Consider the following 19984-nt stretch of genomic DNA (forward strand, 5'->3'; position numbering starts at 1 on the left):
ATTGTAATACCTCACCTTATATTGTAATACATCACCTTATATTGTAATACCTCACCTTATATTGTAATAAATCCCCTTATATTGTAATAAATCACCTTATATTGTAATAAATCCCCTTATATTGTAATACATCACCTTATATTGTAATACATCACCTTATATTGTAATAAATCACCTTATATTGTAATACCTCACCTTATATTGTAATAAATCCCCTTATATTGTAATACCTCACCTTATATTGTAATACATCACCTTATATTGTAATACATCACCTTATATTGTAATACCTCACCTTATATTGTAATAAATCCCCTTATATTGTAATAAATCACCTTATATTGTAATAAATCCCCTTATATTGTAATAAATCCCCTTATATTGTAATAAATCCCCTTATATTGTAATACCTCACCTTATATTGTAATACATCACCTTATATTGTAATACATCACCTTATATTGTAATAAATCACCTTATATTGTAATAAATCACCTTATATTGTAATAAATCCCCTTATATTGTAATAAATCCCCTTATATTGTAATACCTCACCTTATATTGTAATACATCACCTTATATTGTAATACATCACCTTATATTGTAATAAATCACCTTATATTGTAATACATCACCTTATATTGTAATGCCTCACCTTATATTGTAATAAATCCCCTTATATTGTAATAAATCCCCTTATATTGTAATACCTCACCTTATATTGTAATAAATCACCTTATATTGTAATACATCACCTTATATTGTAATAAATCACCTTATATTGTAATAAATCCCCTTATATTGTAATAAATCCCCTTATATTGTAATAAATCCCCTTATATTGTAATACATACCCTTATATTGTAATAAATCACCTTATATTGTAATAAATCACCTTATATTGTAATAAATCACCTTATATTGTAATACCTCACCTTATATTGTAATAAATCACCTTATATTGTAATACCTCACCTTATATTGTAATAAATCACCTTATATTGTAATACCTCACCTTATATTGTAATAAATCACCTTATATTGTAATACATCACCTTATATTGTAATACCTCACCTTATATTGTAATAAATCCCCTTATATTGTAATACCTCACCTTATATTGTAATAAATCACCTTATATTGTAATATATCACCTTATATTGTAATAAATCACCTTATATTGTAATATATCACCTTATATTGTAATACATCACCTTATATTGTAATACCTCAGCGCTGACTACACAGGGACAGCTGACACAGGTCTCACAGCACAGTGTATCAGTATAATGAAGAGGGACGACACTACTCAACATAGAGGAAGAGCTCATCATTGTGGAAGACTACAGGGGGACTTGGGGGTACAGAATGATGACACTTGGGGTACAGGATGATAACACTCAGGGTACAGGAGGATGACAATACTTGGGGTACAGGAGGATGACACTTGGGGTACAGGAGGATGACACTTGGGGTACAGGAGGATAACACTTGGGGTACAGGAGGATGAAACTTGGGGTACAGGAGGATGAAACTTGGGGTACAGGAGGAGGACACTTGGGGTACAGGATGATAACACTTGGGGTACAGGAAGATGACACTTGGGGTACAGGAAGATGACACTCGGGGTACAGGAAGATGACACTCGGGGTACAGGATGATAACACTCGGGGTACAGGATGATAACACTTGGGGTACAGGATGATAACACTCGGGGTACAGGATGATAACACTCGGGGTACAGGATGATAACACTTGGGGTACAGGATAATAACACTTGGGGTACAGGATGATAACACTTGGGGTACAGGATGATAACACTTGGGGTACAGGATGATAACACTCGGGGTACAAGATGATAACACTCGGGGTACAAGATGATAACACTCGGGGTACAGGATGATAACACTCGGGGTACAGGATGATAACACTCGGGGTACAGGATGATAACACTTGGGGTACAGGATGATAACACTCGGGGTACAGGATGATAACACTTGGGGTACAGGATGATAACACTTGGGGTAAAGGATGATAACACTTGGGGTACAGGATGATAACACTTGGGGTACAGGATGATAACACTCGGGGTACAGGATAATAACACTGGGGGTACAGGATGATAACACTCGGGGTACAGGATGATGACACTTGGGGTACAGGATGATAACACTTGGGGTACAGGATGATAACACTTGGGGTACAGGATGATAACACTCGGGGTACAGGATGATAACACTCGGGGTACAGGATAATAACACTTGGGGTACAGGATGATAACACTTGGGGTACAGGATGATAACACTTGGGGTACAGGATGATAACACTCGGGGTACAGGATGATAACACTCGGGGTACAGGATGATAACACTCGGGGTACAGGATGATAACACTCGGGGTACAGGATGATAACACTTGGGGTACAGGATAATAACACTCAGGGTACAGGATGATAACACTCGGGGTACAGGATGATAACACTTGGGGTACAGGATGATAATACTCGGGGTACAGGATGATAACACTTGGGGTACAGGATGATAACACTCGGGGTACAGGATAATAACACTTGGGGTACAGGATAATAACACTTGGGGTACAGGATGATAACACTTGGGGTACAGGATGATAACACTCGGGGTACAGGATAATAACACTGGGGGTACAGGATGATAACACTTGGGGTACAGGATGATAACACTCGGGGTACAGGATAATAACACTTGGGGTACAGGATAATAACACTTGGGGTACAGGATGATTTATAATGCCAGGCTCAGTACCCCCCCTCTCCACTAGGAGTCCCGTCCTGTTTCCCATTAAGCTGCAGACAATTACTCCTGCGCTTAGTTTCCTCCCTGTGGTTTCAGGGTGTGCCCCCTTGATCTGTCACTTCTCGGTTCCTCTCTGTGTTGTCATTTTTGTGATCGCTCTACATATCCGCCACAAATATCATAAAATGATCATAAAATAAAAGGTAATTAGATAACAACAACCCCAATATTTACAAATCAATTATCCCCTCACTTTTGTACCTCTATTCTGCAGGGTGAAATGAAAGCCCATGATCCCCATCATAGCTCTCACGCCATTGCAAAACTACAACTCCCAGCATGCCCTGACAGCCGCAGGCTGTCAGGGCATGCTGGGAGTTGTAGTTTTGCAACAGCTGGAGGTCCACAGATTGGAGTTTATTGCTTTACAGGCTCATGGTATCACTAAGAAACAACATGGCTGCAATGAGGATGTAACATGCAGGAACATAGTCCCCGTAAATAATAGATTATAATGGTGGTTAGTAAGTCATAAAATATATGCTGAGCCATCAAATACTATTTATACAGAACACACATGTGTGCATATATATATATATATATATATATATATATATATATATATATATACACACACACACACACACACACACATATATGTATATAAAATACCAGGAGAGCAGCACAACTAAAATAGTCCAGAACCAAGTTCTGTGTGCTGCTGGTGTCTAACATTGAGATATATATATATATATATATATATATATATATATATATATACATATATATACATACACACACACACACACACATACTCAAGTATAAGCCGAGGCCCCTAATTTTACACTAAAAAAAACCCAGGAAAAGTTATTGACTCGACTATAAGCCTAGGGTGTGAAATACATCATCCCCACCATGTAATCATCCAGACCCCCCGTCATCATCCAGACCCCCGTCATCATCCAGAACCCCCCCCCCAACCCCCTTCATCATCACCGCCTGTCATTCCCTTCATCAGTGGTCTTCTTCAAGCTGCAGACCTCCAGATGTTGCAAAACTACAACTCCCAGCATGCCCGGACAGCCATCGGCTGTCCAGGCATGCTGGGAGTTGTAGTTTTGAAACATCTGGAGGTCTGCAGGTTGAAGACCACTGCAGCGTCGTCATCATCACCGCCTGTCAATCCCTTCATCAGTGGTCTTCAACCAGTGGACCTCATGATGTTGCAAAACTACAACTACCAGCATGCCTGGACAGCCGATAGGCTTGCTGGGAGTTGTAGTTTTGCAACATCTGGAGATCCGCAGGTGGAAGACCACTGATGAAGGGATTGACAGGCGGAGAGTTCACTCGAGTATAAGCCGAAGGGGGCATTTTCAGCGCGAAAAATCATGCTGAAAAACTCGGCTTATACTCGAGTATATACGTTGTGTGTGTGTGTATATATATATATATATATATATATATATATATATAAAAACATAAATGTGGTTGTCCAAATTTTTGGACTTGAGGGGGGGGGGTTCAGGAAGAGTTGGCGTTGCAACAGGTTCCGCAAAGTGGAGAACGGGCACATATTGGGGGGCAATTTAATAATAAGAAAAACTAAAGTACTGAAAGGAATCAATGAATAAAAAAATGAACATGAATATACATAAATATATATATATATATATATATATATACGGTATATACACACACACAAAATAATAAACAAACAATAATAAATAGAAATAAAAAAACACAGTGAAAACAAAGTCAAATATAAAATAATATAATAGAAATTAAATCAATAGCTTCTCTGGCCTGCCTTGACCTTATCATTGGCGAATAATATAATCATTTGTTTAACCTTGTTTGTTAATAGGCTTTGGCCCCTATGACGTTTCCGCTCTGTCTTTTTCTTTGATTTGTATCTATGAAAATTCTTTAATAAAAACTATAGTTTAAAAAAATAAAATAAATAAAATAAAAATTACTTTAAAAAAAGAAATCAAATCAATTGGATCCCATGGTTGTTCTTACAAATTTCAAATAATAAATGAAATAAATAAATAAATAAATAAATAAATGAATGAATGAATAAATAAATAAATGAATAAATTAATGAATAAATGAATGAATAAATAAATGAATGAATAAATAAATAAATGAATAAATGAATGAATAAATAAATGAATTAATAAATAAATAAATAAATAAATAAATAAATAAATAATAAATAATAAATAAATGAATGAATAAATAAATAATAAATAAATAAATAAATGAATAAATAAATAATAAATTAATAAATAAATAAATAAATAATAAATAAATAAATAAATAAATAAATAAATAAATAAATAAATAAATGAATGAATGAATGAATGAATAAATAAATAAAATAAATAAATAAATAATAAATAAATAAAAGAATAAATGAATGAATAAATGAATGAATGAATGAATAAATAAATGAATAAATAAGTAAATGAATAAATAAATAAATGAATGAATGAATAAATAAATGAATGAATGAATGAAAGAATACATAAAAAGTTTTGTGTATATAATTTCTAGCTATTGATATAAACATTTTCCTTCCTTGTACTGTGCATGTAGTGTGATCCCATAACACTGTATGGTAGAATTAATAGGTGGTGATCTTGTCACGTTTGCCCCCCTTGGCTCGCAGGCGGAGGGGATTAGGGGAGCTGTTTGCAGCGTGTGAGGGCAGAGGGTTTAGGACTAGTGGTTGTGCACACAATGTACGGGTGCTCGGGGCACTAGGAATATCAGGTGCATCTCTACAGCCTCAGGGCGCAACTCCTGTACTTTAAATCCCTCCCTCTGAGACAGCGCAGATCAGTCTTCCTTGTAAGAAGTCAGAGAACAGGTACTTCTTCTCCTCCTCGAGCAGCAGCAGCAGCAGCCGTCACAGTGTGAGGGAGAACTCCGCTCCATCCGGTAAGGACATCCACTATATACCATCAGCTCACCCTACATTACTATATACATTATTACTATTTCTATATATATTACTCCTTATACCCGGAGCTGCTGTCAGTCTCCCCATTCCAGGAGGTGCTTTGCCCGGACTTATTCCTTACGTTTTATATAAGAACTAGCAAAGACATGTAACAGAGTAAGACATTAGAAAACTATACATATAGAAAACATATATATATATATATATATATATATATATATATATTTTTTTTTTTTTTTCCCTAAATTGGATTTATTTCTCTTGCTTAAAATAATGCACAAAAGACATAAGTGAACTACAAAAAGATGTATTAAAAATAATAGATATATATATATATACACACACACACACACACACATATATATTTATTTTTGATATAAATAACTAAACATACATAAAGTTGATAAGTAAGGAATAGTTTCATGATATCTAAACTAGGAGAAAAAAAATAATCAAAATGAAAAAATGAAATTTTAGATTTTTTGGGGGTTATAAAGTTGGTACAAAATTTGGGATCCTGGAAACTTGTTGTGTAATGGTCTGGAGCAGTGGTCTCCAACCTGTGGCCCTCCAGATGTTGCAAAACTACAACTCCCAGCATGCCCGGACAGCCGTTGGCTGTCCGGGCATGCTGGGAGTTGTAGTTTTGCAACATCTGGAGGTCCGCAGGTTGGAGAGCACTGGTCTGAAGGCTTGGGTTGGGGGAGGTTGTGTCGTAGTTACCGAGCATTGAACAGGTGGACTGTGTGACTGCAGTCAGTGTGCGGAGTGTCTGATAGGTATGTACTGGTGTGCGGTATTATTTATGTGCTTATTTATATTTCAATGTGGACTAATATAGGGGCTTTTATGTGTATAGAGGGGTTAGTTGTGCTAGGTGTAAGATGTCGTATTGTAGTTTTACTGTGTTTTGTACTGAGCCTAGAACAGGTGTACTGTATGACTGCAGTCAGTGTGCGGGGTGTTTTATATGTAGGCACCAGTGTGTGGTATTAATTATGTGGACTAATATAGGGGATTTTATGTGTATAGAGGGGTTAGTTGTGCTAGGTGTAAGATGTTGCATCATAGTTTTACTGTGTTTTGTACTGAGCCTAGAACAGGTGTACTGTATGACTGCAGTCAGTGTGCGGGGTGTTTTATATGTAGGCACCAGTGTGTGGTATTAATTATGTGGACTAATATAGGGGATTTTATGTGTATAGAGGGGTTAGTTGTGCTAGGTGTAAGATGTCGTATTGTAGTGGTATCTGATTGTGTTTTGTACCGAGCCTAGAACAGGTGTACTGTATGACTGCAGTCAGTGTGCGGGGTGTTTTATATGTAGGCACCAGTGTGTGGTATTAATTATGTGGACTAATATAGGGAATTTTAAGTGTATATATCGATGTTCTACAATAAGGGTGACTCCAGCTGTTGCAAAACTATAACCCCCAGCGTGCCCGGACAGCTGAAGGCTATTAATATGGACTAATACAGAAGAGATATATATGATTTGTGATCATTAGGGTTGATCCTACTCTCTTCTATATATTGTATGTGTATATATATATATATATATATATATACATACATATATATATATATATATATACACACACATATACATGTATATACATATACATATATATATATATATATATATGTACACACATATATACACATATATACATATACACACAAAAATACTGCAGTCAGTGTGCAGAGCGTCTTATATGTTTGTACCAGTGTGCGGTATTATTTATGCAATCACATATAACAATATGGACTATTATTATGGACTTACACACATAGAAGTATATAATCTTTGCGATCATTAGGCTTGGCCCTACTTCCCCTATAGACATCCGCGGCTATCTATATCCCTGCATCTATTAATACATACCCAGGATACAAGTCTAACTAGTCGGACAGCAACCAAACACTGAAACTGCCCTTGCGCCACAGGGTGACAGCGGCCTGTCCCTGGGGTTACGCAATCGATGCCACATCACAGGTTTCATATGGTCATGCCCTTACACATAACACCCTACCAACTCCCTTCTGTATCATTACTTATGCCAGGCTGGGAACCCCGCTCGTCTCTTGGTAAGTGGACATTTCAGCACAGGGAGGGTAACAACTTGTAGCCCTAAGTTTATCGTGATATATTAATATGGATAATAATGGGTGCCATTATTTTTTTAATTTTTTATTTTTAAAAAGAGAAAGTTTTGTAAGAACTTGGCAGAAACTGGGAAGAATGAGATAGAAACTTTATTTGTACCTGCAGACAATGGGATGCGATTGCAATTGAATCAGGCCATGGATATGCAAAGGGGGTGAAGCATTGGTGACAACGGCCGGGCCTCAGATGGCTTGCTCTCATGTTTGTTGTGACAACGTTCACCATCAAAGGGGGGTCATTAGCACTGGCACTTTCAGTCTACCCAGAGAATAGCAAGATGAAACTGAGCCGGGCATGTCAGGGCTGAAATCTGCTGTCCCCCACCTGATACCGGCCGTGTTGTGCCCAATCCGCAGCGTTTGCATATCTCCATTGTCCGAAAACACATTTAGCAGCTTCTTATTGTCAGGCCATCAATGCAAAGCGAATTCCCATTATATTCTGTATTATCAGCCCAAATAGGGGGGTCCGCTGCCCTGAAACTGCAAGTCTCAACATGCCCTGATAGAGCCGTGCTGGGACGTGTAGTCCCCACCGCAACTTTAGGAGGCAAACAAGGGGTTAAGAAGATTATTATTATTATAATAATAATAATAAAAATAGTAATAAAAATAATAATAATAGTAAAAATAATAGTAATAATAATAAAAATAGTAATAATAAAAATAATAATAATATAATATCAAGCTGTAGGTGATAGTAGATGGGAAATACATTAAATAAATAGAAAAAAAATTATATATATATATATATATATATATATATATATATATATATATAGCTATATATATATAATAAATTCAAGATAAACAACTGTATAGATTAAATGTGATATTGAACAAAAAAATTATAAGCCATTGAAAATGAAACTATATATATATATATATACACACACACATATAAAGAAATAAAATGTTATATCTACATTAAATACATATTTAAGATTCATTTTTTTTACCTGTTTATACCGTTTCATTTTTAGCGGCTTATTTATATTTAAACACAAATATAAATAAAAAAAGATAAATTAATAAATAAATATTTATAAAAAAATAAAATAAACATAAAAAAAAGTTACAAATAAATAAATATATTAAATAAAATATAAAAAAAAGCTATATATAGATATATATATCTATATATATATATATATATATATATTTTATTTTTTTAATATTGCACGTTTATTATTCTCCAATTTTTTGAGGGGCTAAATTATGTAGAACATTGTAGGTAATCAGGATTTTTTTTTTTTTACCCCTGAAACATATAGTAGACTAGGACTATGCAGTGTTCTTTAAGCTATGGCTCTCCCCAGCTGTAGCAAAACTACAACACCCAGCATGCCCTGACAGCCTTCGGCTGTCAGGGCATGCTGGGAGTTGTAGTTTTGCAACAGCTGGAGAGTCCTAGTTTAGGGAATGCTGACATTTTATAGTTTTCGGAGCCTTGGTTTTCCCGTCGTCAGCGCTTTTCTCCTATCAGTCTTCACGTAGCGCTAATACGACCTAACCACTTGAAGGGAATAAAGACATTTCTTTAGAAATTGGTGCCCCCGGGCTCGCCGGCAATTAGTTTCTATGTTTTCAAGAGTTATCTGTCAGAGGTTTTGTAACAATCATCATTAAAATCGCGATGCTCCAAGCTAGTGGTGAAATCACTTTTTTTTTTTTTTTTCCTTAATTTTTTTTTCTCTCTTATAATCCATGCCGTAACACATCTTAAGTCCACAGTCATGAGAACCGCACCGCACCACTTTCTCACGCCTTGAGTATCGTTGAAAATAGAGACGTGCCAGCACAAGCCGTATCTACGCTGCACAAGGAAGCTGTGAGGAGGGGATGAGAGGCAGGAGGCTTTCCACCGCTCTCTCGCCCTACCTGGAACAGCTGAGAAACTAATACAAAAAAAAAAGAAATCTAAAAGTAAAAAAAAAAAAAAAAAATAATATATATATATATATATATATATATATATATATATTATTTTTTATTTCTTTTTTCCTTTTAAAAACTAATTTTTCTGATTATTTGGTTTGTAATAACAAATTTTTTATTGCAAACTGTAAGACAAATAGGTAAAATAAATAAATAACATAAATAAATCATTAAAAAAAAGAAATTAATAAATAACAAGTAAATAAATCATTAAATAAATGAATAAATAAATAAAATATACGGTAAGTAAATGAATAAAAAAAAAATCATTGAATTATTAAATAAATTAATATAAAAAAATGGAAAAAAGATTAAAAATAAATAAGTAAATAAATAAATAAAATTGCTATACCGCCCCCCTCTGGACAGATACTCAGGTATTACAATTTTTGCGTCTGTGCCCTTGAAGCACTCTGGTTTGCAGAGCTGTCACTCATCCTCCTATTACAATGAGGGAGTGTTGAAGTATTTACCCCCTTGCTAAGCCAGTTTGCCCAGCCGGCCTACTTTTTAAACATACAGTCAAGTATTCGGCTTAGGAAAGTCATAATGAAATCACAGGGAGCTGGAAGCAACACGTAAGGTAACAACCGTCTCCAGAGATACAAGGGGGGGGGGGAAGGGAGGTGAAACTTTGCTTTGACTTATTTAAAAAAATAATAAAAAAAATGTTTAAAAAATTTCTAAAAAGTTTCCTAACTTTTTTTTTTCTTATTTGCAGATACTGAACACTACCCTAAAGGGGACTCTGAACCAAGAGGTTTCTTAGAAGTTCGTTTGGTTGGAAAAGCTGGAGATAATAAAGAGGAGTGAGGTGACTTGTGGGACCCAAGAAAGCTTCATCATGTCTGCAGTGAAGGAGCGTAAGCCCAAGAAGCCCCATTACATTCCCAGACCACCAGGAAAGCCCTTCAAGTACAAGTGCTTCCAGTGTCCATTCACCTGCAATGAGAAGTCTCATCTCTTCAACCACATGAAGTACGGGCTCTGCAAAAACTCCATCACCCTGGTCACAGAGCAAGACCGGGCGGTCAAGAGCCCAAAGACCAACGCTATGGAGGTCAAACAGCCGTCCCCCGAGGGGTTTGTGAAGCCCACGCCTATTGTGGCCAATGGACAGCTGGATCCCAAAGCCCATCACGACATCACAAGAGATGAACTCAGAGACAGTGCAGATTTTAAAACCCAGGAGACCCACGCTCAGGTGGAAAAGCCAGTCAACCAAAGAGATGTGACTGTACCCTCACCATCCGGGCACAGCCCTATTCCCAAGCCGATGGCTATTGAGGGGGTTGTGAGGCCCTCAGCCTTTATGCCAGTTGGAGATCACAGGTATGGTACAGAAAGAAGCCACCTACCAGAAATCATGCCCTCAGCAGTCAAAGGAGTCCATAGTGAGGGGTCTGCTTTCCAAAGACTAACCACGCCATGGAAAATAGGAGAACTGGTTCCTCCCGAGCTTGGCCCAAAGCCAACAATCCCACATTACATCCGTCCTATGATATCAGACTATAAATACTATGAGACTGGGCCACCTGTCTTCCCATACATGTATGATACCTCAATGCTATCAGTATACGGCCCTCAAGATCACAGACTCTATCGTCCTCATCCCATTCAATCTTCTGGACTCTCCATGCCGAAACCACTAAACCCATCTGTTGACTTTAGACTGCTACACCCATTCCAGCAGAGCCCGGCCATGCCGTACAGCTTCTACAGATCACCCGAAACTTCCTATCTACCTTATGGTCTCAAGCTATCTCATGGATTGACCAAAGCTCCCACAGTACCAACCATGGACAATTCCCCTTTCCTCTACCCAACCTCCAGCCCACCTCTTTTCTACCCCTTAGACCATGCTCAAAAGCAAGTGGACTGTCAGAAGGAGGCTCTTCTGGACCAAGAAAAGCATAAACATGAAGAAGAGAGCCTGAAGATGAGTCCACGGGCTGCCAGCGCTGCCACCGGCTCACCCGGCAGACCGAGTCCGACCAACTTCACTCAGAACAGTCAAGGCTTTGAAGGAATCTTTGACCTATCCAGCAAATCTACCTCTACCATAGGAAAGTGGGACGGTGAGGGGCCAAACCTTACAGCTTTCAAGCCAGTGAGGAAAAGCACAGAATCCCAACCATCTCTAAGCAGAGGACATTCTCCATGGTAAGTCCAAGCTCATTCTCATATAGAATAGATATCACGTTTGAGATTTTTTTTTGTTTCTATGGAAATGAGAAAGCACGATGTACTGGATTCTTATCTGTCCAATGTGTTGCTTCCCTTGAGATGAGTGGTCTCAACCACCTATTATTTCCCCCAGTATTGGAGCTTGTTAAGCACATTAACGGGGACAGAGTTTGGCAATGTAGATGTCGAATGTTGAAGTAATTGGTTCCTAACATTGTTTCAATTTTTGTAATTTCAGCTCTGGGAATGAAGATGACTTGTCCACCAGTGACCGTGAAGCATCGACAAGCAGCGATGATGAGGAAACATTTGTGCCACTTAACCTTTCCACCAAAGTCGAGTTGGAGCAAGATGTCCCACTCAACCTCTCCGTCAAAGACTCCGGTAGGACGAACAACACGGAGGGGTCTCCACACTCCAGATCACATTCTCCGAGCAACGACAGCATTAACATGGCGGATGTAAAGGCACTGATGGAGAACTGCGATGAGCAAAAACAGTCAGCGGCTGTAGCCCTTTGCCAGCTGGCGTCGTACAGCCCCGTGCCAGCCGCCCGGGCGGTAGAGGAGGAAAATCTGGAGAGGCAGAGCGCTAAACCAGAGCAATCTGCTGTGAACACTCCAGAAGAAGAAGAAGAAAGCATCAGCAAACCGAGAGGTCAGAAAAGGGAGAACACCAAAGATGCGGCAAAAACACCAGCAAAGAAAGCAAAAACATCTGAACCCAACAGAGTCTTCACCCTGAGGAAGAGGCACCGGATGTCTTAGAAGATGTCTGATCACCTCAGAGACTATAGAACTCCACACAGCTGCTTTATATGGACCCTTGGACTTGGCACGGTCTGAAGCCTTCCCGGTCTATAGACTTATTGATGAGGCTAATATTTAGCTGATCAGTGTAACCTCCCTCAGACCCCGCTGCTTCTCCCCACCCCCGCGCAGGATACGGGTCGGGACTGGACTCTATTTATATTGGTAATATTTATTTTTGTATAAAGTTATTCAGGCGCTACTGCAGGGTGAGGGGCTAAGTTCCGCCGTAGGCGCTGTACAGACACGCTCTTTATATTATAAAGTTTTCATGTTTTTATGTATAGACGCCCTTTGTCCAGCTTTTAACAAAAAAAGGCAAAATAATATTAATAAACGCTATATTTCAGATAATTTTTTGTTCTGTGTATTTCTTAAGAGTTGTGCTGTGGGGTGACGGTTAAAACCTGTAAGATATGAGTTGACAGGTCTCCTCTACATTTACAACCCAAAATACTCTGTACTGCTGTGGACCCTGCTCCTCCACTATATAACTCTCATCATGTGACCTCCACATAATCAGTACACTCCTCTCCTGAAATACTCTGTACTGCTGTGGACCCTGCTCCTCCGCTATAAAACTCTCACCATGTGACCTCCACATAATCAGTACACTCCTCTCCTGAAATACTCTGTACTGCTGTGGACCCTACTCCTCCACTATATAACTCTCACCCTGTGACCTCCACATCATCAGTACACTCCTCTCCTGAAATACTCTGTACTGCTGTGGACCCTGTTCCTCCACTATATAACTCTCATCCTGTGACCTCCACATGATCAGCACACTCCTCTCCTGAAATACTCTGTACTGCTGTGGACCCTGCTCCTCCACTATATAACTCTCATCCTGTGACCTCCACATGATCAGCACACTCCTCTCCTGAAATACTGTGTACTGATGTGGACCCTGCTCCTCCACTATATAACTCTCATCCTGTGACCTCCACATGATCAGCACACTCCTCTCCTGAAATACTCTGTACTGCTGTGGACCCTGCTCCTCCACTATATAACTCTCACCCTGTGACCTCTCACATGATCCGCACACTCCTCTCCTGACATACTCTGTACTGCTGCTCTGAACCCAACAGAGTCTTCATCCTGAGAAAGAGGTACCGGATGTCTTAGAAGATGTCTGATCACCTCAGAGACACAGCTGCTTTATATGGACCCTTGGACTGAAGCCTTCCCGGTCTATAGACTTATTGATGAGGCTAATATTTAGCTGATCAGTGTAACCTCCCTCAGATCAGAACACTCCTCTCCTGAAATACTGTGTACTACTGTGGACCCCGCTCCTCCACTATATAACTCTCACCCTGTGACCTCCACATGATCAGCACACTCCTCTCCTGAAATACTCTGTACTGCTGTGGACCCTGTTCCTCCACTATATAACTCTCCCCCTGTGACCTCCACATTATCAGTACACTCCTCTCCTGAAATACTGTGTACTGCTGTGGACCCTGCTCCTCCACTATATAACTCTCACCCTGTGACCTCCACATGATCAGTACGCTCCTCTCCTGAAATACTGTGTACTGCTGTGGACCCTGCTCCTCCACTATATAACTCTCACCCTGTGACCTCCACATGATCAGCACACTCCTTTCCTGAAATACACTGTACTGCTGTGGACCCTGCTCCTCCACTATATAATCCCCATCCTGTAACCTCCACATGATCAGTACACTCCTCTCCTAAAATACTCCGTACTGCCGTGGACCCTGCTCCTCCACTATATAACTCTCACCCTGTGACCTCCACATGATCAGCACACGCCTCTCCTGAAATACTCTGTACTGCTGTGCATCCTGCTCCTCCACTATATAACTCTCACCCTGTGACCTCCACATGATCAGCACACTCCTCTCCTGAAATACTCTGTACTGCTGTGGACCCTGCTCCTCCACTATATAACTCTCATCCTGTGACCTCCACATGATCAGCACACTCCTCTCCTGAAATACTCTGTACTGCTGTGGACCCTGCTCCTCCACTATATAACTCTCACCCTGTGACCTCCACATGATCAGCACACTCCTCTCCTGTATACTCTGTACTGCTGTGGACCCTGCTCCTCCACTATATAACTCTCATCCTGTGACCTCCACATGATCAGCACACTCCTCTCCTGAAATACTCTGTACTGCTGTGGACCCTGCTCCTCCACTATATAACTCTCACCCTCTGACCTCCACATGATCAGCACACTCCCCTCCTGGAATACTCTGTACTGCTGCTCTGAACCCAACAGAGTCTTCATCCTGAGGAAGAGGCACCGGATGTCTTAGAAGATGTCTGATCACCTCAGAGACACAGCTGCTTTATATGGACCCTTGGACTGAAGTCTTCCCGGTCTATAGACTTATTGATGAAGCTAATATTTAGCTGATCAATGTAACCTCCCTCAGATCAGAACACTCCTCTCCTGAAATACTGTGTACTACTGTGGACCCTGCTCCTCCACTATATAACTCTAACTCTGTGATCTCCACATGATCAGCACACGCCTCTCCTGAAATACTCTGTACTGCTGTGCATCCTGCTCCTCCACTATATAACTCTCACCCTGTGACCTCCACATGATCAGCACACTCCTCTCCTGAAATTCTCGGTACTGCTGTGGACCCTGCTCCTTCTGCTTTGTAACCGTCAGTCTATGACCTCTCACAAGATCAGTATAGTCTCCCCTGAAATACTCTGTGTTCCTAGGGACCCTGCTCTTTCCAACATGTGACCTATAAAAATCAGCAAACTCCTCTCCTGAAATACTCTGTGCTCTGTAATCTCCCTTAAGATACTCTGTGCTGCTGTGGGGTCCTGAAACACCAAGATTCTGCCCCCTATGAGGCTTCTTTGCTGCGAGAGCTGAAAGGGGGATAAATAAATAGTGACCTTCACTGGCATTTCTAGTCGCAACTTAGTGTCACCATACACGAAGCAAAGCATTATGGGGATCAACTCCCGTAAAACGTAAGAGTGTGCCCTTATTAATATGTGTGAGGTAAAACGTTATTACATATCACTTCACTTTAAGACACAGATATAGCAGATCCGAGCGGGGCAAGATAAAGAAAAGCCCAGACACAGCAGGGCCCGGCTCGGCCCAGACACAGCAGAGCCCGGCTCGGCCCAGACACAGCAGAGCCCGGCTCGGCCCAGACACAGCAGAGCCCGGCTCGGCCCAGACACAGCAGAGCCCGGCTCGGCCCAGACACAGCAGAGCCCGGCTCGGCCCAGACACAGCAGAGCCCGGCTCGGCCCAGACACAGCAGAGCCCGGCTCGGCCCAGACACAGCAGGGCCCGGCTCGGCCCAGACACAGCAGGGCCCGGCTCGGCCCAGACACAGCAGGGCCCGGCTCGGCCCAGACACAGCAGGGCCCGGCTCGGCCCAGACACAGCAGGGCCCGGCTCGGCCCAGACACAGCAGGGCCCGGCTCGGCCCAGACACAGCAGGGCCCGGCTCGGCCCAGACACAGCAGGGCCCGGCTCGGCCCAGACACAGCAGGGCCCGGCTCGGCCCAGACACAGCAGGGCCCGGCTCGGCCCAGACACAGCAGGGCCCGGCTCGGCCCAGACACAGCAGGGCCCGGCTCGGCCCAGACACAGCAGAGCCCGGCTCGGCCCAGACACAGCAGAGCCCGGCTCGGCCCAGACACAGCAGAGCCCGGCTCGGCCCAGACACAGCAGAGCCCGGCTCGGCCCAGACACAGCAGAGCCCGGCTCGGCCCAGACACAGCAGAGCCCGGCTCGGCCCAGACACAGCAGAGCCCGGCTCGGCCCAGACACAGCAGAGCCCGGCTCGGCCCAGACACAGCAGAGCCCGGCTCGGCCCAGACACAGCAGAGCCCGGCTCGGCCCAGACACAGCAGAGCCCGGCTCGGCCCAGACACAGCAGAGCCCGGCTCGGCCCAGACACAGCAGAGCCCGGCTCGGCCCAGACACAGCAGAGCCCGGCTCGGCCCAGACACAGCAGGGCCCGGCTCGGCCCAGACACAGCAGGGCCCGGCTCGGCCCAGACACAGCAGAGCCCGGCTCGGCCCAGACACAGCAGAGCCCGGCTCGGCCCAGACACAGCAGAGCCCGGCTCGGCCCAGACACAGCAGAGCCCGGCTCGGCCCAGACACAGCAGAGCCCGGCTCGGCCCAGACACAGCAGAGCCCGGCTCGGCCCAGACACAGCAGAGCCCGGCTCGGCCCAGACACAGCAGGGCCCGGCTCGGCCCAGACACAGCAGAGCCCGGCTCGGCCCAGACACAGCAGAGCCAGGCTCGGTCCAGATCAGGGCTGTGGAGTCGGTAGATAAATGTTCCGACTCCGGAGTTTTCTGTTCTTCCAACTCCGACTCCTCTGTATTAATATGTGAATGTATTTTATACATTCCTTGAAGGAAAGAAAGGCAACATACATGTCATTACCACAGGACTACTGACTGGGAAGCCAACAGTTTGTGTGCTGATCTGCTGCTGAAGATAAGGCAGTGGGAGGATCCAGGAAGGGGCATTTATTATAAAACATGTTTTCCCTAGTAGAATCCCATAGTCAAGTTTAACGGGGTACTCCGCCCCTAGACATCTTTTCCCCGGGGTCCCGCTGCTGGCGACCCCCGGGATCGCCCGCGCTTTCATTACTACACAGAGCGAGTTTGGGGGACGGATACAGAGCGATACAGTGGACGGAGCAGTGTAATGTCATAGCTCTGCCTCTCGTGACATCACGGCCCGCCCCCTTAATACAAGTCTATGGCAGGGGGCGTGAAGACCGCCACGCCCCCTCCCATAGACTTGTATTGAGGGGGCTGGCCGTGACATCACGAGGGGCAGAGCCATGACGTAACGGTGCTCCAACCCTTGTATCGCCCGTCATTACGCACAGAGCAAACTCGCTCCGTGCAGTAATGATAGCGCGGTGCCGCAGCGGGGGGACCCCGGCGATCTGACATCTTATCCCCTATCCTTTGGATAGGTGATAAGATGTCTAGGTGCGGAGTACCCCTTTAAGCTAACAATCGAGTTTACAAGTTTTTATAGCCTTAGCTGAATGGCAGCAGTTTTTCCAATGGTTTACAGCTTCAGTCTTGAACTATTGACCCTCCATTCCCTTCACTTCTACAAGTGTCTCTAGTCCTGCAAAAAACATATTTCCTTAACCCCTTATCAGTGAGAGGCGAGGTTACCCATGGGTTCCCTGTAACAGCAGAACACAACACTGTGGAAAGTATAAGTATTGCCGCTCCTAATTGTGCGTTGCGTGCCAAATAGTAAAGCACATGAAAAGCTTCTTCACGGTCACTTAACGTGTTCGTTTTGCGTTTACATGAGGCACTGCATGCATTGGTCTTTATTCTTATAGTAGAGAATTCATTAATTATAACTTTTTGTGAATTGGGACATTTAAACTTGCTTATTTTTTTTTTTTTATTCCAATCTAAATTTAGTAGGAGTCTGAGTCAGAGTCGGTGCATTGTTTGCCGACTCAGACTCCAGGTACCCAAAATTTCGTCCGACTCCACAGCCCTGGTCCAGACACAGCAGAGCCCGGCTCGGCCCAGACACAGCAGTGCCCGGATCGGCCCAGACACAGCAGAGCCAGGCTCGGTCCAGACACAGCAGAGCCAGGCTCGGCCCAGACACAGCAGAGCCAGGCTCGGTCCAGACACAGCAGAGCCAGGCTCGGCCCAGACACAGCAGAGCCCGGCTCGGCCCAGACACAGCAGAGCCCGGCTCGGCCCAGACACAGCAGAGCCCGGCTCGGCCCAGACACAGCAGAGCCCGGCTCGGCCCAGACACAGCAGAGCCCGGCTCGGCCCAGACACAGCAGAGCCAGGCTCGGTCCAGACACAGCAGAGCCCGGCTCGGTCCAGGCACAGCAGAGCCCGGCTCGGTCCAGGCACAGCAGAGCCCGGCTCGGTCCAGGCACAGCAGAGCCCGGCTCGGTCCAGACACAGCAGAGCCAGGCTCGGTCCAGGCACAGCAGAGCCCGGCTCGGTCCAGACACAGCAGAGCCCGGCTCGGCCCAGACACAGCAGTGCCAGGCTCGGTCCAGACACAGCAGAGCCCGGCTCGGTCCAGACACAGCAGAGCTTACATTACTATGTCTCAAGCGATTTAGTTTTACTTTCACTGTTAGGAAACAGGTTGCGGTGGAGGAAGGAGGGGGCGGGGGGGGGGATGCAACAGGTGTCGCCAGGGTGTGGAGACCATTGAGACTAAGATGGCAGCTGACAAAAGCGGCGCTGACGGCCCATCATCTCCACATCCACCCACAATGTACATCTTTACTGCTATTCTGCCCGAGGCAAGACAAACTGAACGCTCGTCTACAGATAGCTACAGGCAGCGAAGCCTGCGGAGGAATGTGACTGCAGACAATGGTGTTACAGGATACAGAACACAAGGTTGCGACACCACAACGGCGTTCACGTGCCCCCACACACCCCCCACGGTCACCTTCAGTGACTGTACAAGTGCCGTCCACCAGAGCCGGGGACGTGTTGGTACTTGCAGGCCCTGCGGCTAGCCTCGCACCGGCTTCTCGGAAAGGACTTTCTGTAAACATGGCGCCGGTTCAAGCTTACACAATGCAGATGGAGTCCTCGTGCCCGATAAGGTCCCAGGCCATGGTTTTATTTACCGATACCATCTTAAAGGAGCCTCCCGGAGTGAGCGAATCCGAAAAAGTTCACTTTGTGTGTCGATTCCTTACTATTTTCAATAGCTCTGCTTGCTGTCAGTAAATTGATTCCTTTGTCAGGTGATACAGCAGTGTTTCACATCAAGGGTGCCTCCAGCTGTTGCAAAACTACAACTCCTAGCATGCCCGACAGCCTTCAGCTGTCAGGGCATGCTGAGAATTGTAGTTTTGGACATCACTGTCACTGTAAGCCTCAGAACATAGGGTAGAAGTAGAAACAAAAAGACCAAAGGGCGGCACTAGACAAAGGAGAGGGGGGTGTACCTTATTATAGGTGGGTGCAGGCTCTATAAAATGGCCGCTCACCTTGAGCATATAGGAAATACACATATCAATCTGTATTGGGATTGTAACCATGGTATGGATCGGTACAGCCCAAAGGTCCCAGATACAACCAGCTGGTGTCCTGAAAAGGTACTGAATAGGAAATGCGGGAAAA

At 43.5% G+C, this 19984-nt stretch overlaps 2 protein-coding genes across 6 annotated transcripts in view; one reads left to right on the top strand and one right to left on the bottom strand.

Annotated features, from left to right (window-relative positions):
* The window catches only part of TBCD (tubulin folding cofactor D), a 324749-nt gene that overhangs the window by 70745 nt on the left and 234020 nt on the right, over window positions 1-19984 (bottom strand). The window lies entirely within an intron of this gene.
* ZNF750 (zinc finger protein 750) lies at window positions 5658-13160 on the top strand. Its single transcript, XM_056553205.1, has 3 exons — window positions 5658-5724; window positions 10572-12013; window positions 12276-13160. Exons 2-3 carry the CDS (start codon window positions 10695-10697, stop codon window positions 12802-12804), a joined length of 1848 nt encoding a protein of 615 aa, XP_056409180.1. The 5' UTR covers window positions 5658-5724; window positions 10572-10694; the 3' UTR covers window positions 12805-13160.

This window comes from Hyla sarda, unplaced genomic scaffold (assembly GCF_029499605.1).
Source record: "Hyla sarda isolate aHylSar1 unplaced genomic scaffold, aHylSar1.hap1 scaffold_259, whole genome shotgun sequence".
Lineage (NCBI taxonomy): Eukaryota > Metazoa > Chordata > Amphibia > Anura > Hylidae > Hyla > Hyla sarda.

Coding starts and splice junctions, on each gene's coding strand:
- ZNF750 (XM_056553205.1), top strand. CDS start 10,695: ATGTCTGCAGTGAAGGAGCGTAAGCCCAAGAAGCCCCATTACATTCCC. Junction 12,014..12,275: donor AGCAGAGGACATTCTCCATG/GTAAGTCCAAGC, acceptor TTGTAATTTCAG/CTCTGGGAATGAAGATGACT.